The sequence below is a fragment of the Neodiprion virginianus genome, chromosome 1 (genome assembly GCF_021901495.1).
Source record: "Neodiprion virginianus isolate iyNeoVirg1 chromosome 1, iyNeoVirg1.1, whole genome shotgun sequence".
Lineage (NCBI taxonomy): Eukaryota > Metazoa > Arthropoda > Insecta > Hymenoptera > Diprionidae > Neodiprion > Neodiprion virginianus.
The window spans coordinates 5860921-5885156 of record NC_060877.1 but is presented as its reverse complement, the minus strand read 5'-3'; the positions used below and the strand labels follow the sequence as shown (position 1 = coordinate 5885156).

The following is a 24236-nucleotide window of genomic DNA, read 5'->3' as shown; positions in this document are numbered from 1 at the left end:
ATCACTATGTATACGAATGTAGATTTGGAAATGGTCGTATTTTGATAGGAAGATTTTATATCAACCGTATGTGCATTCACCTTCCAGGCGTCTCGAAAACCAGTTCCAATAACCTATTCCGTGTCAGAGAACGCTACTTAATCAAGAACACGTAAAACGCATGTTCATACATCTGAATTAGAGGGTATCATTATTGAGTTCTAACTTGTAATCACGTCACCATTGGAATCGTAAGCGTCATAATTATACTCGATTCCAAGCCCATTCGCAATTTTTGTGTTGTAGCTGGCACTTATCGCAAGTCAGCCGCACAAACAATAACAAACGATACACGATGCAGAGAGTCGAGAATCGAAATCGCTAAGATCTGAAGGTGCATTAAAGAATGAAAGTTTGAAACACAAAACTCCTCTTCCATTTCGCAGGCTGTTTTTATTTCAGTAACTTGGAACTTTCATGGGCCATACGCTGCATGCCGTTCGTCTATTATTCATTGTGAGTTTAGTGGAAATACACTGATCGAACAGCGTTACACAGCTGTTTTTTTTTTTAATCATAAGATATCGATGCTCGGCTATGTCCCGAATAGTCAAAGCTTGGAATGCTATGCGATCTGCGCATAACGCGGTAAGAGTTCAAAGAATTGCCAATTTCACGCGGGTCGGGCGTCAATAGGTTAAAATCTTCCGGTGACTTCTAGCCGAATAAAATACGTTGACTGAGTTATATTATGTATTATACGTATTAGACAAGCTCCATGGAATATGCTGCGAGCAAGTTATCAAAAGTTACAGCTGAGCAATGTAAGACTTCGTTCGTATTTTCATTACTGTTGGTCCTAAGCTCTTTTTGAGGTCTTTTCTGCGTTTCTGATGGTCCAATGAGTCTCACGAAAGGGTCATACAAATCGAATCCGAGACGAAATATTTTTTGCCCACAAATAAAAGTAAGGCTAACTTCCAACAATGGATCAAGAGTTACGTATAAAATACATGAAATTTACACAGAGTTTTTGAAAAGGTGGGGAAGATAGATCACAAATTTATAGCTACCAAGTTTCAGCTATTTATTCAATATGCCTTCATTCTAGTATAAGTGTTTGTGTGCCAGTGTGTTGTAATTTAACAAGTTACTAAATAGTCTAAAAGGGAAAGACAAAAAGAAATGCAAAAGTATGACGAAACATTACATAACAATGCTGATTATTATAACAGGACACAGGAGTGCGATGTACATTATCATAAGCAGGATATGAAAAATATTGTTAATATTTTATGCAACTTGGATTGAAATGTATAAATTATTGAACTTTCACATAATTTTTTGCATTTTGTCCGCAATTGGTCACACGAGGATTTATACGCCTTTTTTGGAATCCTTGAAGACCGATTAATCTAGAAACAGTCGTATGAATAGATTCAGGGATGAAAAGTTTTCTGCTTAAAAAATCGTGAAAAGAGTAATGCCAACCCGTTCGGATTTTTGTTAAAAATTTTGACGATTTTGAACAATCCTGGAATCGATTTTGTGATACACTACATCGACGTAACTTTACGAAAGGTATCGATTGCGAGCGATTCGAATGAGCCATAAGCTGCTTCATTTTGCTTTTTCATTTTCTTCATTTTTTCACATTCCCAATAAACACATCCAGATTTTTAAATTCTCCGAATAACAATGTAATTGAGATCTATTGACCTAATCATGTGAGTTCCAATGCGGGGCATTTTGCCGTTGCGTCGGTACCCATTCTTGTGAGCGTCTTTTTGCCGCCGACGGCGTGGCGCTGCCGTAGCGTCAATCCAGCGCCCGTGAAAATTCAGCCTAAGGAGGTTATGCTCAGTCGGTATAGAAGACTTGCAGTCAACTTGCTGCACGTGCATCTCGAGTAGAGCGTTAATAAGCGTAGGGAACAACCGTAATTTGTGAAGCGCCGTTTGTTAGATAAATAAACTGTTGCGTTGCACGATATTTGAACACTATTACTCAATTTGTTAGGTTGGGATTAAACCTTGTTTGCAGCTGAACGCTAGATTTGCGTAATCAGATCGTGAAGCGGCAACAGGAGAGGCTTTTTACTCATCACGCCGCTACCGCCAGTGAACTTTCCGACCGCCTCTCATACGTTGCTTACGTACGTACGAATATCACATATAGATATACGTAGTTTGACGTAACAGATCGCTTAATTCAATTCGCATCTAGTAACTACTCGCCAAGGCTTGACCCTTGTCGATCGCGAACCAGTATAATTCTTATCAGGGCGATATTGGATCTCACCGATCGTTAACGTCACTGTGTATCCTCACGTGAGGTCGTGAGAAAAAACGCTCCCTCCTTGCCTTGTTACGTAAAGCTATACGACCTTGCGTTTGTATCAAGTCCATATATACAGTGACTACCTACGCGCGCATGTAAATCAATTATACGATCCATGTGTAAAGAGTTGAGACGAAATATACATAGGTATGCGCGGCGTACGAACACAGAAAAGTTACTTCCAATTACTAGATGCGAATTTTCTCTACGAGTTAGTTTTCGCTTGCGAAACAGCTGATATCGAGGACAAAAAATGACACAAATCGCACGATAGACTAGCGTGAAAGATCAATGATAAATATCGATATATTTAATCTCAGAAGCCATATATATTATGTTCACTGCCAATAAACCATCATACGAGTCGTCTATTTTATTACCCATTGCACGCACACACGTATGATTTTCAGTCGGCCGTTGCCACCCGGCAAGTATTGTAGTTTTCAAATCAGCGAGCTGCCCTACTCGTATAACCAGAGATGATAAATGTGAATTCAAACAAACTTCTAAAAATTCTCTTGCTGCAGATATATCGAATGTATAGAGATCAGCAGTAACAGGTAAGATTCCGACCCCGATAACAGTAAACATGCGTAAAGTTGCGGAAAGAGAATTAAATAATAAATCAGTCTTATAGAGTTAAACCTGATGTAAGATGTTGAATGAATGAAAAAAAAAAGAAGAAAATGTGCCATTACGAGATATCTAATCAGATAGCGCGTCTTTCGAAATTTTTTATAAAATCCCGGGCGACGTAGAAGCGTCTTTTATCTGCGAGCTTTCACGCTAGGCTTTTTGTAAATACACGCGATGTCGGTGAAGCAAATCTCCAAATTCCAACAGGATTTTGAACTTTTCAGGTCTAGCTGCGTTCTTATCGCCACGTTCCTCCCTATCGATCGCAGCGGCAAGGAGTCACCGTGTAGGAGAGGGCGCTGTCGGTTGTCACGTTGAACACGGAACGGTGTCGGTAGAAGTGGTGGTGACCTTCCGTGTCCTCAGCTTCAGTCTGACACGAGCCACGGCCCCGTGAAAACGTCAATTCTCTCGTTCCCTGATTCATCGAGCTTCAACGGACCCGAAGAAACCCAAGGTAAATAAATCTCCGCTTCTGATCATTGTCGAGGAAACAATTCCCTCGCAATTACTGTTCTATTCATTGTAATGCACCGATACATTTCTCGATCGGAGTATCGGAGGAGAAGACGTCTTGATTTCTAACGCATTACCGTCCATCACCTCTCATTCATTCATCGGCGATTTAGAGAATATTTATTCGAGACGTTATTGGGCTGCCGCGAAAAGCGGCACGCCGATTCGCTTTTTACCAAACGCAGATACGCGCACGAACAGGAATCCGGATGTCTGACGGAAAATCACGTTGTCTTCCTCGTGTTGAATAACGACAATCTGAACTATTCGGCGGCCCTATCCGGCTGACGAAACCGACGGTCCATACACGTTGTCACATCCGTTTGGAAAGAATTTACCTGTTACTGCGATGTAATTCGATCATCTCGAATTCGTTTACGATTAGCCGGCATCTGCTTTGTGGTCACATTCAAGGTTTCCATTGATACAAGGTAGCCACTTGTGCAACCAATAAAACACTCTTTCAAACAAAAATACTTCTGGCTAAATAATACCAGCCACTAAACGGTACCATATTACGATATCTTCAGTCGACGCAATTGGTTTACATTATGCTGTGTATACACGAAAATTAGCTATGATGATTGTATTGTCGATGCATTTTGTTACGGGTGAATCGTTACGTAAAGTGTGATTTGCCACGTGCGAATTCAAAACAAAGAAAATGGGGACAGATACAAATTTAAATGCCATTATTTACCTTTTCGATGAATGTTACCACAAAGTTGCAGCACACACACTCAGCAGAATGGGGGTTCACTTATCATAGCCTCCATTTCGTGCCGTTCAGTGACCTTAACCAATTGTCGCCAAGGTCAACACCACTTAGAATTCAATATCAACTATCGATAGTAATATCTATGATGTATTTTTTTTTTTTCACCACGAGGCTTTTCTTATATCTCTAATAAGATTAGCTGCCAACAGTTTCTTATATGCGATGCTGAACGCTTTTAGCTCTTTATTCCATTTGTAATATCTACCATGGTTCTTCTCGTTATGTGCCAAGATATCGAAGACTAATTGTCTCATCGATGTGCCCTTAGTGGCCCTGTAATCTATTAACACCAATATGAAATTGAGTGTCAAGACCCATGCAAGTGCGCCTTATCTACACGTAAGGGAAACGTAATGGTTTCTTGGTGTGAGTGACATCAGCTACACTGATTAAATGTATAGTTACATAGATTTGTGTTCACAATAATTAAGTACTATGCTGGTGGAAGAGTAAAATTTCTCTACACGGCACACATTATGTTGTAGTTAGCGGACATTCGACACCCAGAAATGAATTCCTAGGAATCGATAACGCTGTTCAACACTAATTTATACTATGTATCAAATCTAAATATCGATAATCGGGAAACGAAAGGCCAAAATTATTACAGTGAAAAAAGATGCAGACAAATTGAATAATTTAATTTGGGAATGAATTGGTGTATGGAAACCTGTATTGAAATGCGTTAAATGATATCTGTATATAAACGAAATTTGACGAGGCGTATAGCAAACGTGCTACACTGTTAATAAAAGAGGTAATCTTGTTAACCCTATTAACTCAAAAGTCTTCTTCTGTGTTGAAGTTTATTCAAGAATACAAATCTGTCGAGAGTTCAAATGACTTGATCCTGTACAAACGTGATAGGCAATAAAATCAATCCAGTATAACACGACACATTATTGTGCAAGGTTGTTGAAAGTATTGCATACAGTTATAAATACACTATCATTTTTCTGTACAAAGTGGGCAAAAATTATACTGACGTTATTACGATCAAGGAAATTATGCATATAACAATTTTATCGTGAATTGCCAAGACAAAAATGCTTTTATCAATTCCGCGTGCAACTGATATGTTGGTATGTAAGAGTGATAACCGATAATCTCAAAGTTACTTTCAAGAAGCTGAACAGGTCACATATTTAATGCAGGGATTGATACAACTTATCTTGGTCACATATATATATATATATATGTATGTATGTATGTATGTATGTATGTATAATACCCCTACTCAGTTTTTATTTCTCTTGCAAGATTCGCAATCGCCATACAAGTACTTGCCCAAAAACAAGCAAATCCAAAGATCCAATAAAGCTAGATGCATTTTGACATCATTCAGCGATTTATGTGTGGCATCTCCATAACTTTGCGAATTCCAGCGGTGAATTTCTTAGGACAGGTTTTGACCTAGCTCACGTTGCGACGCAGTTTGCTGCAAAAATAATGTAGGATCCACACAGGAACAAGTTCTCCGAGTACTTTATCGTTGTAATAAAAACGTTGATTTACAATTCGACTTACCGTAAGATAATCATGTCTAAATGTACCAGATTCGATGAACACTTTTACAAAGCTTAATTTTTGACAGCGCAAGCTGTAACCTCTGTTTTCGGAGTCCCTGTCAGCGGCAGTCGGCCTCATGATTACCAATATACCAAAAATTGAATGCACGGTCGTTTCCTTTTAAGGAATCCTCTCGGTATGATATAATTACAATCAGCCCAAAGCTTGAAAATGTTCTTCTTTTATTTCCTGCTAACGTCATATAACAAGTCTGAGATTAGGCAGTCACAAGCTTCTTCCTGTACCGTTATTACAATCCACAACACACCAGTGAAATCCAGTCAATTTGCTATATGCATAGTAAGAGACTCAATCCTGAGGCCATCTAGAGGCCGACCGAATCAAGAGACGAAATCCTGACGACGTGCTATTTTACAGTAGATATTAGAAATCTAACGAATGTAAATTTTGAAGAATTCGCGAATGAGAATGTGAATATAGATTTTTATCCATTCATAGCACCATTTCTCTATGGCTAAAAATTGACAACTGATTGACTGACAGGTACACTGTTCAAGTCACTTCGTGGTTTGCATCTTATTCCGGAAATTGCCGAGCTGATCCGAACTAAACCGATTGTTTGATTATTCAACGATAAATTGATAACAGAAACAAATTATTTCGAGGTTAGAGTGTGATTCAAACGTGACGACAAACTTTTATAACAAATGTTCAGTATCGATATAATGTTTTTTGTCTTATTTAATATTATTTTCACAATTTTTACAATCAAAATATGAAGTATTTGTGACAATTACATTCTAAAAATATTCGTAAAATTTTTGCAAATGCGAATGCGAATGCGAATGCGAACGCGAATATTCGTTACATCACTAGTAGATGCAGCGTGATATAGTAACAATTAACTCTATCACATAGGGTTTGTAGGCGCACCGCCATAATCTAGGTCAATTTCCGCCGGCAGTATTTTCTTATGCGAATGCCATTGCCTCCTTGTTATCGAGGCTAAATTTAAACTGACGTATTTAATTTCAAGATCACCAATTCACATCTAGCAACGATACTCAGATTTTCGGCGCGGCATTAAGATTTTTCTTTAATTCGGTGATTCGGAGTGGTTCGATGTTTTTCTCTTCTTCTGTGTATGCTCATTTTCAAATCTGATGAAAAAAATTTTTAAAAAACGCGACGTTGCCAAAACAAATAAAGTTCACGTGCTGAGTACGTGACCGCGAAATACACGAACCCTACTCCACTTGGGTTTGAAATTAAGAAAATTGAAAACTGGAGAACAAACGTACGGATTTATTTCAATTTCTGGCGAATCTGTACGAGGTTGAAGTTAGTAATGCTATCGTAACGAAACATTGGGGAAAAATCACTATTTTCCTAATTTTACAATGATTTTTAAGGAACTAGACTAAGATTTCGAAGTATGAGTGTGTTTTGTTTTATTACGGTTTACTGATTTTCAGACAATTCGAAAATCGCGAAATAACGCTTCTTCCTCAGCATGAATCGTCGTTACGATAACCTTAATAACTCCAATACGATGAATCTGTCAGTTCCGAAATTTGTTGGTTTGAAGAAAGAATCTTCGCACGACATTCCGCTCACCGTTATCATTTCAATCGATCGTACATTACATATGCGATGTAAAAAAGGAGGGTCGTGTGCCGCACGTGGAAGAACGATTAGAAAATACTGTCCTCGATGCACGATCGCCGACGACTGCGTGCCGCCGCGAGTAGATCAGCTGAAGATTCGCAATGAAATTATGTAAAAATATGCCGTGTTCCAATGACAGAGGTGTTCAAAGTGAAGACAGCTCAATGCCTGCAAGTGTGGTGGCGGCGGGGTGGACCTCCGGCCAAATTTCGGTGATGCTGATCGGTTATTTTTGCCATCCGAGCACCAGCTACGGCTCGGGTATATCGCACCCTGATCTACCAGCGCCGACGATTCTCTGTGCGAAGTTACCGCGACCCTCCTTTTGAAGATCGATGCGTCTCGTGTTGTATTGCAAGAAAAGCTTCCGGTCTGCGTTCACGCGATTGTCGTTTATCACCTGCCTTTGGAACACAACGCCAGTTCGTCATCGCGTTACATTCGTCGCACACTTCTCGCCTACTCGATATCCGAAGACCGATAGTTTATCATTAATTCGTGCTTCTACTTTGTTCACGCAGCGCACCGATATGGTCTGGAGTACCGACGACGATAAGGTATAATTTTTTCGTACCGTCTCCCTGGATTGATCATGGATAGTTTATTCTTATAGAGATGAACGCTTATGTATATATATATACATATTTTTTTTTTTTTAATTTTTTTACGATAACAATCATTCAATTACGCGGTTTTCAGTGTATTATACGTATATGTAGATGAGAGCATGATACAAATTAACTTTACGATGTAAATTTATATGTAGTACATTATACATGTACAATTGTATGTATAGGCAGATTGGAAAGTTTTTTTTTTCTTCTAGTTCAAAATCTTTTCTTTACGCTTGTTTGTGCAAGTCGGTACGCTGATTAAAAATTTTTGAAATTTTTTATATATTATAAATACATAGAGGCTTAGTATGCATTTATGTACAAAGCGGCACCTACTCTATGTAATCAGCTGTCCTGTAGCGCTTTTCATCCAACTTTTAGCAAACCCACTCTAACAATGAGTCTTGGTGTCATTTTTATGCTATTGGTCCAATGATACATTGCTAGATCAACGACAGCTCATTGTGAGTTAGGATGTACGTTTATATACATGTGCATGTGTAAAAATAAACCTTTAATATAATCGTTACAGCACCGGTGTAATGAACTAGCCTTGGGTAACGTGCCAATTAAATTGAACTATTCACACTGTTGTAGTAAATGTTTTGCTTTCATACACGGTATAAATTCACATCGATGTTTCTTATTGTCTAGCTTTTCTTTTTCCTTTTATGTCCCAGAATTGCCATGAACGGGTAAGGAGGTTTAAGAAGTATAAGAGGAGATAATTCAAATGTATCTATGTTTTGTAAAGCGGGATGATGTATATATTTAGCATTTACATCTGTCAGTGGATGAGAATTCGTTGTTTTGAAAACAATCTGATATTTATATAAATATGCCCGACATGCAAAAAACTCTGCAAATACAAAACTTCATTAAATAATTCACAACAGAGGTCATCTCAGTTTTATTAAAAAGAGGAGTTATGAAATTTAAACTCGTATGGCTTCATGTACGAACAGCACCATTGCATGATCGTTACATGGAAGCTGCTTGAAAACTCATCCACAATGCAATAATCAGCGATAGGTGCATTCGTTAGTACTGCCAGCTTGACCTGATTGTACACTCGCTACCATCTCATGTGGTTAGGTTGGCTAATTGCTACAGCACGTTGTTGCGGCAAAATTATGATTATAACACGTAAACACTATTTTTCAATTTTGCTACAGTGAAAGTAGTGTACATTTTTTTTTCTAAAAATATTTCCTTTTTCACACTTAGATGGCAGGAAAGCCAAATACCATTGCACTCAATGCGCAAAGTCATTTAGAGCACATGTGTGCCCTTGACATCGAGCCCCATGCTTCCTTCGTCCGTTTGTCTGGCATCATTTGTACCATCGGACCAGCATCCCGGTCTGTTGAAACTCTTGAGAAAATGATTGAAACTGGAATGAACATTGCTCGTATGAACTTCTCTCATGGATCCCATGAGTACCATGCTGAAACCATTGCTAATGTGAGACAGGCTCAGAAGAATGTTTCGGAACGCACCAAGACAAGTGTACCAGTAGGCATAGCTCTGGACACAAAGGGACCCGAAATACGTACTGGACTTTTGGAGGGTGTAAGTTAAGCAGGTTTTACACAGCCGTATGATTCAGAATTCCCCAACATTTTACCTATAATTATTACTCTAATTTTTGAATCCTTCATTCTTTAGGGTGGTTCTGCAGAAGTGGAACTCCAGAAAGGACAGACATTCAAATTCACCACCGACAAAGCTTACTTAGAAAAAGGGAATGCACAGATTGTGTGGGTTGACTATGAAAATATATCAAAAGTAGTCAAAGTTGGAAACCGCATCTTTGTTGACGACGGCTTGATCTCTCTTATTGCCACCCAAGTCAGTAAGTAATTGCGGAAATATTACTTTCTTCTAACCACATAAAGGCGAAAAACATTCCTTATCATTTTACAATGACTCATTCCTTCAGGCTCCAACCAGATTACGTGCACTGTTGAAAATGGCGGCAGTTTGGGCTCTCGTAAGGGAGTCAACTTACCAGGAGTTCCCGTTGACTTGCCAGCTGTCTCAGAGAAGGATAAGTCCGATCTTCAGTTTGGTGTTGATCAGGGAGTAGACATGATCTTCGCTTCATTCATCCGCGACGGAGCTGCACTAACAGAAATTCGTGGTATCCTCGGCGAAGCAGGGAAGAACATAAAGATTATTTCAAAAATCGAGAACCAGCAAGGCATGGTCAATCTGGATGAGATCATAGAGGCCTCCGACGGTATCATGGTGGCACGTGGTGACCTTGGTATCGAAATACCACCAGAGAAAGTATTCTTAGCACAGAAAAGCATGATCAGCAGGTGTAACAGGCAGGGAAAACCTGTAATTTGCGCCACTCAGATGTTGGAATCGATGATCAAGAAGCCCAGAGCAACTCGTGCTGAAACTTCAGATGTTGCAAATGCCATTCTGGACGGAGCAGACTGTGTCATGCTTTCAGGTAAAAGACATTCTCTCCAGTCTTGCGTAATAACTAGTTCGAATAGCAAATATGTCTCACCTTGCTCATTAAATTGATTCATTGTATAAAGCCACTTATGAACTTTAGTATACGTTATTTTGGATTTCAGGAGAGACAGCAAAGGGTGACTACCCTCTTGAATGTGTCCGGACCATGGCCAATATCTGTAAGGAGGCCGAAGCTGCAATCTGGCATAACCAGATTTTCGCTGATCTTTGCAGAAATGTATTACCACCCATCGACGCTACTCACTCGGTTGCAATTGCTTCTGTCGAAGCTTCCATCAAATGTCTAGCTTCTGCAATTATCGTCATCACTACCTCAGGACGCTCGGCACATTTAATCTCCAAGTACAGACCAAGGTGTCCAATTATTACTGTCACCAGGTTCGAACAAGTCGCGCGGCAAGGCCATCTGTATCGTGGTATTCTGCCACTTCACTACTCAGGTAAACAATTTTGTAAAGTGTATTTGAAATTCGATTTAACAAGTGCAGTATGTTAAAACGGCTAAAAATATTTTGTGATATTCTTAGATCAGTTGCAACATGACTCATCCAACTTATATCGTGATTTTTTATTTACACACATTGATGTTTTTGCAGAATCCCCACTTCCTGACTGGTTGAAGGATGTCGATGTGCGTGTACAGTACGGTCTGAACTTTGGCAAAGGTCGTGGCTTTATTCAGACCGGCGACACTGTCGTTGTTGTTACTGGTTGGAAACAGGGCTCTGGTTTCACGAATACCCTTCGTGTCGTGTACGTAGAACCGGAATTTACCAGCGAGAAACCAATTTGTGCCATTGAGAGTGACTCCGATTCCTATGAAGATATCACAATTTGATCCTCTGCATGAAACTTACCTATAATGGTTGTTGTTCCTTTATTATTGGTTCCAGAATTTTCGTGTTACCTGATTTACATGTTGTTAACGACCATTCGTTTTCAAATTATTCACTCATTCTTATTATTGAACCTGTATGTTACGACAGATTTTCTTCTACAACAGTATTGAATGTTTAATTTATCCCGATTTATCAAAGTATACCTCATAAATTTAAATGAAACAGTTGAAATAGTTTGACCATATTTATTTGTAAATTACGAGTACTTTTCGTATTAATACAGTTTCAAGTCTACCAGGAAGTGACGCCACTGATCGGGCAGTTATACAAAGTCTTTACTAGTATAGCTGTATTGTTATACTTAATTAACTGTTTTACCGCAAGATCCACGACATTGCATGCAAATTTATCCCGCTTATTACACTTCCTTTACCTTCCAGCTTTACCTATACTTGATCCTGTTGTCACTCTAATGGATTCTCTGCCTTTATATTGCGCAATTCTAATTTCAGCTAGTATTTTTTTTTTAATTTTGTCTTACAGGAAGGTGGACTAAGCATTTGATCATCGCAGAATTGGTCACTAGGTATCCTGTTGCCACGATTCGCGTTGGAGTTGAGATCCATCTGCTCCGGGAAGTTTCTTACTTCAATTACGTGTATCTGTCCGCATATGAGCAAATAACAGTGTCTTCGCACTTCGGATACCTGCTGCTACTATTACTACCACTACTACTTTTATTACTACCGGTGTTTATTTCGCGTACGCTAGATTTTGTAGTGAAAATCCGTACTGTAGTGGAACTACAAAAGTGACACGCACCTAGAATGTATATGTAACCAGCTGTGAACATAGAACTTATATTATAATTATAGTCTATGAATAAATTATTGCAATGAATCTACGATGCAAATAGATATGAAACAATTCGGATTTTAGCTTTCAATATCTTCTTTGTGAAAATTTGTTTTGTTTTATTCTTTAGTTATAATGTAATCACATGGTTCCAAAAAGTGAGTCTTTCAAAACCGTTAAATCCGTAATCAGTTAGTATGATTTGGATTTAAATATTATGAAGACTTGTTGCTAACAATGACATTTAACAGTACACAAAAACGACGTTATCACCAAGACTCCTCAAAGTCTTCAGACAAGTTTGGGATATTTCCTGGTGAAGCATAAACGATACGTATGCAATTTGTAAACCCTGAGCCTTGACGCCATCCGCTAACTATTACAACTGCATTTCCAACTTCCACAAATTTATGACTACGAGAGTAATTCATTGCATGTTGTATTCGGTAATCCATATCCTTACTCCAATCTGGATATGGTGGATCTGAAATATTAATGTCATATAAATACTATCGGCATAAATTACTGGTTGATCGATAATTGTTTTGGGAAAAGTGAAATATACAGTAACTCACTTCTGTAATGGATTGGGTGTACCCCAAAATATACTTGCAGCCAGCGTGCCACAATACCGTACCTAGTGATAGCAATGATGGGACAACGTGGACGATAAATAGACAGCATCATTGCCGAACGTCCAGTTGTTGTAGTAACAATTATCGCAGCTGCATTGCACTTCATAGATGTTTCGATGGCAGCGACAGCAATAGAATGCGTGGGATCGAGGGGTATCAGAGCCTTTTTTCACGAAATTACAAGTGCAAATAATAACAAAACTTGGAAGGATTCAATACATAGAGCGAGGGAAAGCAAACGTGTGATCAGGGATTCAACACTTTTATGAGATGAATTTTCTGGATTAAATAGACTAACTTTGTAACTGAGTTCTTCAAAATTCTGTCTCTGCCATCGGGCGCACTCGGCTTCTCTACAAGCGATATCAACGTTCTTAACAACTTTCACAGTTTCGTCAACACTCAGTGCTCCTGTTGCAAGAAATATGGAATCAACACCATCAAGAACTGCGCAGGAAATATCATTCATGTCTGTGTACGATGGTTCAGTTCCTTTTATGCGAACGGCTACGATAACTGGTTTGCCCACCTGTAGATGCAAACGTCAATGATGAACTGAGAAGACAAGGAATATCTATCTACTAATTATAGGAGTAGCAAATGAACATAATCAATTCGGCTTACTCTGTTACATTTTGAAATTATACATTTTTGTGCTAAAAACACTTTCTCAGGTCGGATATCTACTTCAATTCCAGCTCTATCAATCATGATTGCGTCTGCTACTGTTAGGATATCATCGAAAGCCTCAAGACCTTGATTACATGAGATTTTCGCCACAACACAAATGGGCCGTGTTCCTGATATAAGAGAATGCGGTCAGTGTATAAGGTACATACTGCGAATCCTAATGAATAAATGAAGACAATTATAATTCATTTACCAATTTGTTTTATTCTGTCTTTGACAGCGCATATCATTTGTCCATTTCGCACGTGAGACACTATCAAAAGATCACATTCAAAGTCCAGGGCTAGACCAATGTCGGCATCATCTTGCCCGGACACTTGAGGTATCTCTGGAATTCCATCGACTAATTGCACCAGCTTCTCATTCCTGACAATTCCACCTTTCGCTACTTTGCACGTTACAGTACACTCCACTGCAATGGTAAATATTAATGTAACGTGATTATCATCAACCAATACATCTTTAATCGACACTGAATTAACTTCTAAGATTACAAACCTACACAAGTAGTTTCTAAGATAACTGCACCTCGATCGATGTAAATTTTATCACCGACCTTACAAAATCTAGGCAGATCGGGATAAGACACCCAGAAACACTTGTCACAACCAGTTCGTTTCATATTATCCTCGACTAGCAATTTCACAAAATTGCCTTCTTTGAATTCTGCATATCCCTGTAATAGTCAATGCTTCTCTAATTTTAAGTATAATTAGGACCCGTTAGAGGGGGTCGATTACTCTTTATGCACTAGGGACACTTTGAAAATATCCAATAATATACAAATCTTCACCATCGAGTCTTCCGCTCCATTAAAAAGCCCTGTACGTATTTCAGGTCCACGTAAATCCATTGCAACAGCTAAGGGAAATACTTCGCGACGACACCGATGAATTCTGTTTCCAGCTTCTCTGATAGATTGTACACTTACAGCATGCCACGTATGTTCTTTGTGCGACATGTTCATTCTCACCATGTCAGCCCCCGACAAAACAATATCAGTTATTCCCATTGGATGGGAATTTTTCTCTCCTAACGCAAGTAGAGTGGAATATCGGTACAGGTATGAGTTGGAACTGTTACAACTGTTTCGACTACAGATTTACGAAAATTACCTAGAGTTACCATTATTCCTGTTAGTCTGGCGATCTTTGGATCACTGTTCACATTCAAAAGCATTTCATGGTCTATACGTGTTTTCTGATAAGCTGCGCCAAGTTGGTTGTCAGGGATAAATTGATCTTCCAATCGCATCATCTGCATATAGCAAGTGAATACATAAACTCGTACTGTTGTGCATTTTATAAGAGAATACTGGTAACACATTACCCATGGCATGCGTTTGCACAGGCTCTTTGGTTTGAGAGCTACGTTTCTGTCACTTGAACACATTGTGAGAAATTATTTGCGCACAACTTTCGTTTCCAAATTATGTTACTTTGATTTTGATGAGGATTTACTTTTAATGACAAAATGATTGACTTGAAAATTTTGGGTTTTGTGTCAGAAAAATTTTGTATGTGAAATTATCTACTATTTGTGACTCTTTTGTTTTGCTTTGACATTGCGATTCCAGGCTGACTCTGATGTCTATCTTTTTGACTTTGCCTAAAATGCAAATTCAGAAAATTCTTCTTAGTTGAAAAACTTCAAGGCGCAAAATTATTGTTAAATTTTTACGACGAATGAATTCCACAACCGAGGAGAATAGTTTACATGTAAAAGTCTTTATTATGTTGATGATAAGTATACAGTCCTAATTACTTGGAACAGTTTACAGTAAATTTAAAAAATGTTAATACAAAAACTTAAACAACTTGAATGGAAGCTTAGTCGGAGTTGGAATCCGAATCGGATATGTATATCGGTTTACTCAAAGCTTTCTGACTTTTTGGAAAATGAGCAGCTATGCTTGTCTGCTTTGCGGGCTGCATCTGTTGAAAAGATACGTGTTATGACAAATGCAATTCATGTTAAAGCACATTTTAAAATTGCAGATCTCAATGACTCAGAATGAAATCTTTCAGGAATAATGAAACTCACAGCACTCTCTGTCAGCTTTGTCTTTGTTGCTCTAGTAGATTTTGTCGGACTGTCAATAAGCACAGTTTTACTAGCTGATATACTTGCAGGAGCTTTTGCCCTGCCCCTCCCAGAAGCAGCACCTACCCGACCTCTTGCTCGTCTTCCCCTACCTCTTCCTCTGACAGCATTGTCTTCATTACTTTTGGTAGCACAGTCATCTTCTGCTGTATCATCGACATCTAAATTAGCAGCTGGCTGACGAACCCGACGAGTTGAAGAATTCAGGAAGTCACGTACCTATCATCAGGTACATTGCATTAAAAATGAGTAAACATAATCCTTGTGATTTGTTTCTTCGACCACGCCAGATATATTTTATTGCATTTGCTAGGAAATTATTCACAGATAATGGACACAATCTTTCCTCAAATTGAAAATCAGTCATCAAAAATCCAACCTGGTTTTCTTCATTTTCATTTGTGTTGTCCCTTTCGTTTTGAAATTCTTGAATTACATCTGCTATTTCTTCACGGGTTTCTAACTCTTTACTGCTTATATATTCAAGAGTTTTTTTCATCTGATGCCTGTAAAAAGTATTCATGCATCAGTTTAACAATTCGAATGTGGATAACAAAGAATCCCATAACTTTTTCCCTTATTTCTTTAATGTACAGAAGTAAATCCTTTTCTGCCTGACTCGATACAAAGATAGTTCTCTCGTTTCACAAACATATTTGATCATCACCATTTCTTTTTCTCAACTCACTCAATTATATCATCGAATGCATTCGAGTCTCCTTTATCTACAAACTGGGACAAGGCTTCATTGAGACCAGTCAGAGACAATACAGTTAATTTGTGTTTTTTATTTCCTGCTGCAAAATACTTTCGTATTCCTCCTTGAACTGTTTTGTTCCATTCAGGCTCGTCCTGAGAACATTTTTTTCAATTAGGAATTGGCCAATCATTTTATTTGTCAGTATTTGACATATGTGATATTATTTTGCAGTTTACCTCATCACATCCTAGAGCTTCTTCCATAATAGCATCAGTATCATCATCACAATCATCAAAGTCTACTTTCTTGGCCCATCCACTTTTTTTTTTGCGCAGACGAATAATCTCACCTGAATTAGCAACTTGATCAACATACTTTTGCTCTAATCTATGTACAAGAAACAATAAACAATATCTGTAGATGGTTAGTAATTTGGAGTTTGAATAAGGCCAGAAATATGCCAGACACATGTTGGGTCTCTGAAAACAGAGGGTACTGAAAATTACTTCACCTAAACGTATCGAACTTCTGCTCCTCCTCTGTATAAAATACACGAAGTCGCAGTAGGGGTAGTGTTGGTTGACGTGGATCTCCTGTGACAAGGAAATTTTTAAATTTAATTTAATATTCATTTTAATGTAAGCTTGGTGAACATTTAATAAAAAGTATGTTTCACTTACTAGATAGCTGGGCTGCCGCTGTTTGCATCATAACATTTTCGATATAATTGTCAACATAGTATTCGATTGTATTACAAAGTTTTTCCAACGGTTGAATTTTTATGTCATTGTTGTCATCAACATTTATTGTATCAAAGACAAATGGCCTCACTGTTTTCAACTTGTGTTTCTGTAGTTGAAAACCTGTCTTGTAAACTTTCAAAATGCCTATGTGTTTGGGAACAGCTTCACCTTGGCATAGCGAAGTTGCAACAGGACTTCCTACAATTATATTTTGAATTATTAAATGCGAATAATCAAACAAAATAATAAGGCCATTCTCAAGTTTATTTGCTTTACAAAACACAAGAACAACAAATATACCAGGCTGACAAATGTGGTAGTGTTTTTTTCCAACTTGCTCTGTTTCGATACGACATTCGTGCTCGTGTCCCCACAATACGAAATCAAAAAAATTTGGTAAATCTTCTTCTGGGACAAACGCATTTTCTGCGTGCTTAGCACGATTTTGATGGAGTACAAATATGTTGAAGCAATCATCGATTTCATTGGTACGAAGCGTGTGCACCTAATAAAGAATTCAGTCATTACGATCACTGTACATAAATAAAGTTGGACAAAAATAGATATGGAAGATAATTATGGCAACGATTACTGCCGTTACTCACTTTTCCATCTCTCATGAGCCTTGAAAGTCTTTGATCCTTGATGTAGCTGAGGCCATACAAAGCTAGATTGGTACATCCTTTTCTGAATAACAAAGGGGCTAGTTGGACTTCGTTCAGATTCGTCCATTTACCAAAATAGTTGACCAGTCCAGTGACCGATAGCAAGTCTAAACTTCCTATCTGACCAGGTCCTGTTGAAGATTAGTTTAGAAGTTATGTGCGAGGGTGCAAATTTTTACTTGATAGATTCTAGATACGCAATTCTTAGTAGAGTCTTACCACTTGGATCGTCGTGATTTCCGTGTATAGAAAACACGGGTATTTCAACATTAAGATTAGCATCTTCAAAGTTGACTGTTTTGTTTAAACAGTGTTTAAAAATCATCTTGGGGTCACTTAAGAATTGAAACTTGTTGGGCCTGAAAGAAGAAAGATTCTGTAATTCAAATTACGTACTTATTGACGATTTGTTGTTGGTATTACATCAATAAACATTTTTATCAGGGCAGTGAAAAGGATTACGAATAGTTGGTTACGCACTTTGTACCTAGGCAATATTTGCGCAGTAGATTCATGCATTTCATCACCGTGGCTTGAGAGGGCTTATTATCATGGAATAAATCACCACCAAGTAGAATAAAATCTACACTGTGCAGTTTTCCATATTTCAAAATCTCCTCGAAAGTTGTAAAACTGTCCTCCCCTATAGAATGAAGAAAAAAAAATACACGTGTGCACGGTGCTTGGACAGCATATACATAGTCAGTCTGTAAAAACGTGAATACATTTCACCGCTACGCAAAAATGATAATTTCTATAATTTGTAAGCTTGTGACGAAATAATTCATGCTTGTATCAATCGACGTGAAAAATGCATGTAAATCACGTGCAAACCTCTGTTGGATTTTTCTTCATAACCAAGATGACAGTCGGTTGCAATTAGAATTTTGAAGACGTCTTCCTCGGGTCTATCATCCCCGCGATTCATTGTGCCGGACATATTCTCCAATCGTTAATATTCACCTCTGATCGGTGTAAACGGTGTAAAATAGTATTACGCATTCAATCCAGACGTGCAGGATTACAGACAGCCCCCTGACACTGACCACTGCTCGTATACTAAAAAATTGTACGCGTCTTGTCCGTTCTTTAGTTCCTCTACGTGGCGCTAGTAGATTCCTGGTAGACTTCTGACACGCTCGCTGCCCTCGCTGACCGCGCGCAAGATCGTCAGGTAACTACTAGCGCCACTAGTGGTGGAAATTGGCGGCAGTATCGAGGGATATTTTGCGAACCACTTTTAGCAGCATATGTTAGGGGGTTGGTTACGGACCTGTTGCGCGGGAATATCGAAAAGATAAACACCGCAGTTTTATTTGAAACAATTCTCCTACCAATCGATATTACGCATCGATTGTAGTTGAGTGAATGCTCACCAGAGCCGCGCTTCTGCGACTCGCGTGAATCCAGAGTAGCAGTCAGTCCGGTCAGTCCCTAAGCGACGCGTAGGTGACGCCATCTGCTAAGCGTACCGAATAATTGCTCTTCGGGCAGGAGGTTCGTTCCTCCGCTCACTTCACTCGCCATATTTGTTGTTGTCGCTGATGGAGCAGGCGAGAAGAGATTTTGTCCGTTTGGTACTGAGGTGTAATTTAGTATTAAATATCGCCGAGAGTGTCCGCGTGTGATCACACGTCGTATCGAATCGTTTGACAAGTATAACCAAATATGTGTCTTACATAAATAATCGGCAGTCGCTCAGCTGCTGTCCACTACTCCTTATATATTAATAATAATAAAGAGTGGTGCGCGCACGCGTGTCTGTGACTGTGTGTATGCCGTGCGTGCGTACGTGCGTGCACGCCAAACCTCCTGCCTGACTGCCAGCCGCGAGTGAGTGAAGAACGCACACACGCACACAGAGGCGCACACATTAGAGATACGTGAGTACCTAAGTGTGTGAGAGAGAGAGAGAGTTCCCCCCGTGTGTTGGGTGTGTAGTGAATTTGTGACACCGTGACTTGTAGGGGGTGAGAGGTAAGCGAGGATTTTTTAAATTAGTTTACTAATTCGGGTAGAAAGACTTGACGAGGTTTAAACGGCTAGGCGGTACGAGGATTTCCTTCGTTCAACAATTTTCATCGAAGTTACGTTTATTACAGATATTTCAACAAAGAAACGCGTCAGTAAAACATAATATCGGCCGACCCGTACAGCTCAGCTCCTCTGTCATTGTCGATAAATACTTTTTTCTCGCCCTCTTTCCAACCTATGACGGTTATTACTGTTGGTATTTTTAATCAAAAAAACAATTCCTATTCACCACTTTCTCTCACAAGTCAGACTACAATTTTTTTTCTTTTATACCATTTAACAAACATCGCCTCGAATATTTACCCTCCGTTCGAGAGCGTATCGCGGTGTGTTTCGTATGCTTTGTGCTTCGCCTACCTTCCATTTTGATAACAGTTTTATATTCTCGTTATACGTGAAAGAAATTTTTAATTCTTCAAGGGGTGATCAATGCTATCTCGGGTCGCGTTAAGCCTCTTGCTTCGTTCTTGTTGAACATTGTTTTGATGAAACAAACGGTTTTGTAATAGGTAGGTAAACGAGATAGATGGGGAAAATAAAAATCGATATTGTATACTTTATGTTGAAATTTGACGGATGACGTTTTATCAGCTGTTCCTCCTTTGTATACATGTTCGTACGGGATACGCACAAAGAAATCTCTGACCTGCTCGGGCTGCTGTCAAATCTCCTTGCGGGAATTAAGCACGATATTTGAAAAAAAAATTCATATCTCGATTACTTATCCATGGCTTACCTCGCTCTGACAAGCAAGCCTTTGTCTTACTCGGCGGCAGGAGTTCAATTTTCGTACACGGAAAGTAAAATATTTGATTAAAACAGATTTAGACTCTTCAAAGAACTTCTTACCTTTATCTCGTGTTAGAATTTTATTAAATAGCCGAAAAGTGAAATCAAACAAATCCATTTGTAGGTATATTTTTTTTCTTCTTTGTTTACTTTTCATTAAAATTATTTACCACAATTTATCGCCCAACTTCACGCCATTTTATACTCAGCTTTGTTTATTTCTGATGACGAATTGATAAAAATGAGATACGACTTATTTTCCACTTACTCACGACGTGACTAATCGTGATCAAATTAATTATTATAAGCATTCTCTGACCAGTTCTGGATAACAGACAATATAGATGTGTGCATTACGTTTAAAAAATATACATACTTTGTTGTATTAATTTTATTCCAATTCCACATGATGGTAGTAACTCAACATCAAAACAGATAACAAAATAGAGTTTAATGGCTTATGGCCAATTCTGCACTTTGATTTTGCTGCGTATGCTAATTATGTGTGTGAAATCTGGCCTACATTTTGCTTACATTCAAGTAGGAAATGTGTATACTCAAATGAGACGTGTATTCAGCACCTTTTCAGAGCTGCAAAGCTGTCAGGATGACTATGTACAAAAATATCTTGATTTCACATACTCAGATGTTGACGAAAATTATATTCTATTGAATTCAAATCGTTTAAATATCTCTTGAAAGAGTTTACTTTTATTATAGAAATTTTCTTGCTTCATTGTCAATTTTAAATGATGATCGGTCGAGAACGTAGAACAAGTCGATGTAACATAGGCATGTCAGGGTTGTTGATTCAACAAGTCTTGCAAACAATATTTCCAAGACATTCACTCAAGTTATTAGGCTCTTATCATGTGCCATTAATCGATTCGCATGAAATCAAACCGTCGAAGGTTTTGCTTTATGAACTACGGTTCACTTCATTCAGAGTTCTTTGAAATTCAAAATAACTTGAGTAAGATTATAAAACAGATGAAAAGAAATGTGTAATTTATTCTTTCGCAGGTACGCGAAGGCATCGAGACACCTTCAAGATGATGTTATTTTGGGTAAATTGGTAGTCGTCGAAGCGTATGGGTGGTGGTGGGCGCAGTTCACAGAAAGCTGGCGCTGCTGGTGTTATTTGGCAAGGAGGGGGTTATTATTCGACGAGTCTATCGCCCTTTGATAATCTTCGCATTGCGGGGTCTTCGCTAAACCAGCGTCTTGCGTTAAATTCGCTTGACAATTAAAACTGGCGGGCAACCTGGCTCGATCCCCCGTTGTGGTGGGTGGTAGTGGCGGTGGTGCTGGAGCTGGCGGTGGAGGAGGAGGAGGAGGAGGAGGAGGAGCAGGAGGAGGAGGAGGAGGAGGAGGAGGAGGAGCAGGAGGAGGAGGAGGAGGAGGAGGTGGGGGTGGAGGTGGAGGAGGAGGAGGTGGAGCAGGGGGAGGAGGAGGAGGAGGTGGCGGAGGAGCTGCAGGTGAAGATGGAGTACCGGGAGGGCCGATTCTTGATTGGGAAGAGACGGACCGTTTTTCGTTCGAGGATTCAGATCGCTTCGAAGAGGATTCCCTATGCAGCTGGAGCAGCGAGCCTGAGTCGCTCTGCAACAACTGGCGAGGTTGGCGGAGACCAACCGTTGGATTTGGAAGTTCCAAAAAATCTTCAGAAGGTGAGTCAACTTTTGAATAATTTTTTAAAAATTTATTACATATCAGAAAGGCTGAAATAAAAATTTATAAAAAAATTTGTCAAATCTCTAGTATCGACGAATTGGAAGAAATTATTTTTGTTCATTCTTCAGTTTTCCAAGTACATCTAAAATTTGTTGAAAAATGTTTTCATGATGCCAAAGTGTGCAGGACTTTATTAATTTCCATAAAATTTTCATTGTTACGCATAAGGTTGAAAAAATAATCGTGACATAAAATAAAGTGTATTTTTACGTGTGGTCGTCGATACCGCACGAGGCGACCACTCTATGCACGTATAAGAATGCTCCATCTGGAGGTGCTTAAAAATATTTTTACGAGCATACCAGTCAGTACTAAAATACAAAAGCACGTGGGGACGTTGGTTGTGCAAGGAAAAAAAGAGCAGCATGAGAGGAGAGTGAAACGAAAAAACTTGATAATAAAATTTATAATAAAATGTTGACCGGAAAACTGCTGGAAATTCGACGAGATTATCCGTGTTACTTGAAAATATTCTTACAGACTTAATCGAACCACAAAACCGGGTTGCAGAGGGCGAAGTTTAAATCGAGCGTACAGGTCGTACAGCCGTTTTATACGCGCTCAGCTCAATCGCCAGGCAATGAAACGTGCTCGAGTTAACTCGATTACCGCTGTACAGAAAGGGTTTACTATCTTTTCCATTATCATCCTTTCCTCGGACGAGTTTTATCCGCCTGCAGTCGCAGCATCCCTGTGAGAAAAGAAAGAGACTGGAATCGACCAGGAACATCTAAAATCCCGTGAAAATTGAGATAACTTATCTCGCCTCTCGCAGATGACGAGTCGTCGAGCTGCTCAACTCATAATCAGTCCATTAGCCCTTTCCCACCCTCGTTTTAATGATCACGTAATCGGCATCAAGGGCCGTTAAATTTTCACAATACGTTATGCGTATGAATGTGGAGTGAGATTTCAGTAATTACGATCGGTATAATGCTACTTAAGCTTACGCGTGTTGTACGACGAAATTCTCGTCAATTGTTCGACGCTAGAAGGACCCCCGTAATTAAACGGAAACGGTGCTATTGTTTTAATTACGTCTGTTTTGCAGCTGCTCATTGTCGGTAGCACGGTAATTCCGCATATATTATTCAGCCTTTACACAACAATTTTTCCTACACACTTAATTTAACGGTTCGTTGGTTGGTGCAGGTGCATTTCAACAGGATGCATCGGCAGTCGAAGATAAAAGTTTGTGAAATTTGGTAATGGTAGCGTCGTGTTTGAGGAAGAAATAAAACCGCAAATCATACGTTTTCACGACTTAAAGCTGGCGTCTCAGCAATGGTGAACGTTCCTCTTTACAAAGCATCCTGCTTATCGTACGTACCCGATGCAGAAGTAAAAGTAGGAAAAACCGACGAATCGGAAAGAAGATAAAGGAATCTGATACCTCGCTTTTGCACCGTTCGCATCGTGGATTTCTAAATAACGTGCAAAGACTCGGGATTTTTGTGTCCCGCGTAAAGGCGTGACTAGAAGCATCATCTCTGACTTTCAATTAGACTAATGCATCGTAAACCTAGACGGTACGATTTTAATTACTTGACAGCCAGCGCGACACCGTTCTCGCCATTTATTTTCTCACCCTCTCGTATTCGTTACAGGAAGCCATATTGCTGCACATCGGAAGTGCAAAAATAACGGTAACTTATCCACTTTCGCACAATTTCTTTAACTCGCAAATTTACTGTGGTACAATAATATCTAACTATCATAGACGGATGTATATTTTTTTTTATAATCGTTAAAAGTGTGGAAAATGTTTCTTTGACAAATTTTTAAAATACTCGAATGTAGTCAACGTATATACATTCAAATATCGAAAAAGGCCCGAACAGCCCCATTCTATACACAATTCTGAACAAAAACACTTCAACGCATTTTCACTTGAC

The 24236-nt window shown here is 39.0% G+C and overlaps 4 protein-coding genes and 1 long non-coding RNA gene across 8 annotated transcripts; 1 reads left to right on the top strand and 4 right to left on the bottom strand.

Moving 5' to 3' along the window:
- The first annotated feature begins 1914 nt into the window (after positions 1 to 1914).
- LOC124308670 (pyruvate kinase-like) lies at positions 1915 to 12320 on the top strand. Of its 3 annotated transcripts, none has more exons than XM_046771602.1 (9): positions 1915 to 2134; positions 3180 to 3412; positions 7969 to 8004; positions 9289 to 9633; positions 9730 to 9916; positions 10004 to 10525; positions 10656 to 10994; positions 11151 to 11307; positions 11937 to 12320. In XM_046771602.1, the coding sequence occupies exons 3-9, from the start codon at positions 7978 to 7980 to the stop codon at positions 11947 to 11949; spliced, it is 1590 nt and encodes a 529-aa protein (XP_046627558.1). In that variant the 5' UTR covers positions 1915 to 2134; positions 3180 to 3412; positions 7969 to 7977; the 3' UTR covers positions 11950 to 12320. The 3 variants fall into 3 exon arrangements, with proteins under 3 accessions (XP_046627558.1, XP_046627578.1, XP_046627569.1); XM_046771613.1 differs by lacking the exon at positions 1915 to 2134 and adding an exon at positions 2862 to 2879; XM_046771622.1 differs by lacking the exon at positions 7969 to 8004.
- Positions 4916 to 7572, bottom strand: LOC124308725 (uncharacterized). Its single transcript, XR_006909070.1, has 3 exons — positions 7397 to 7572; positions 5777 to 6939; positions 4916 to 5687 (listed from the first exon to the last, which is right to left on the bottom strand). It is a non-coding gene; the product is annotated as an uncharacterized LOC124308725 (long non-coding RNA).
- Positions 12321 to 12378: 58 nt separating the features above from the next.
- Positions 12379 to 13911, bottom strand: LOC124308695 (pyruvate kinase-like). The gene is made up of 5 exons (XM_046771659.1): positions 13767 to 13911; positions 13508 to 13683; positions 13182 to 13412; positions 12824 to 13046; positions 12379 to 12732 (listed from the first exon to the last, which is right to left on the bottom strand). The coding sequence occupies exons 1-5, from the start codon at positions 13801 to 13803 to the stop codon at positions 12518 to 12520; spliced, it is 882 nt and encodes a 293-aa protein (XP_046627615.1). The 5' UTR covers positions 13804 to 13911; the 3' UTR covers positions 12379 to 12517.
- Positions 13912 to 14309: 398 nt separating this feature from the next.
- Positions 14310 to 14965, bottom strand: LOC124303108 (pyruvate kinase PKLR-like). The gene is made up of 3 exons (XM_046759927.1): positions 14903 to 14965; positions 14689 to 14830; positions 14310 to 14605 (listed from the first exon to the last, which is right to left on the bottom strand). Exons 1-3 carry the CDS (start codon positions 14963 to 14965, stop codon positions 14310 to 14312), a joined length of 501 nt encoding a protein of 166 aa, XP_046615883.1.
- Positions 14966 to 15319: 354 nt separating this feature from the next.
- On the bottom strand, positions 15320 to 18835 carry LOC124308660 (double-strand break repair protein MRE11). 2 transcript variants are annotated; one of them, XM_046771582.1, is made up of 12 exons: positions 18619 to 18835; positions 18265 to 18427; positions 18004 to 18143; positions 17725 to 17915; positions 17420 to 17624; positions 17057 to 17317; positions 16888 to 16969; positions 16613 to 16763; positions 16365 to 16528; positions 16056 to 16182; positions 15617 to 15895; positions 15320 to 15507 (listed from the first exon to the last, which is right to left on the bottom strand). In XM_046771582.1, exons 1-12 carry the CDS (start codon positions 18722 to 18724, stop codon positions 15403 to 15405), a joined length of 1974 nt encoding a protein of 657 aa, XP_046627538.1. In that variant the 5' UTR covers positions 18725 to 18835; the 3' UTR covers positions 15320 to 15402. The 2 variants fall into 2 exon arrangements, with proteins under 2 accessions (XP_046627538.1, XP_046627547.1); XM_046771591.1 differs by having other exon boundaries at positions 18272 to 18427; positions 18619 to 18755.
- Between the last annotated feature and the right edge of the window lie 5401 nt (positions 18836 to 24236).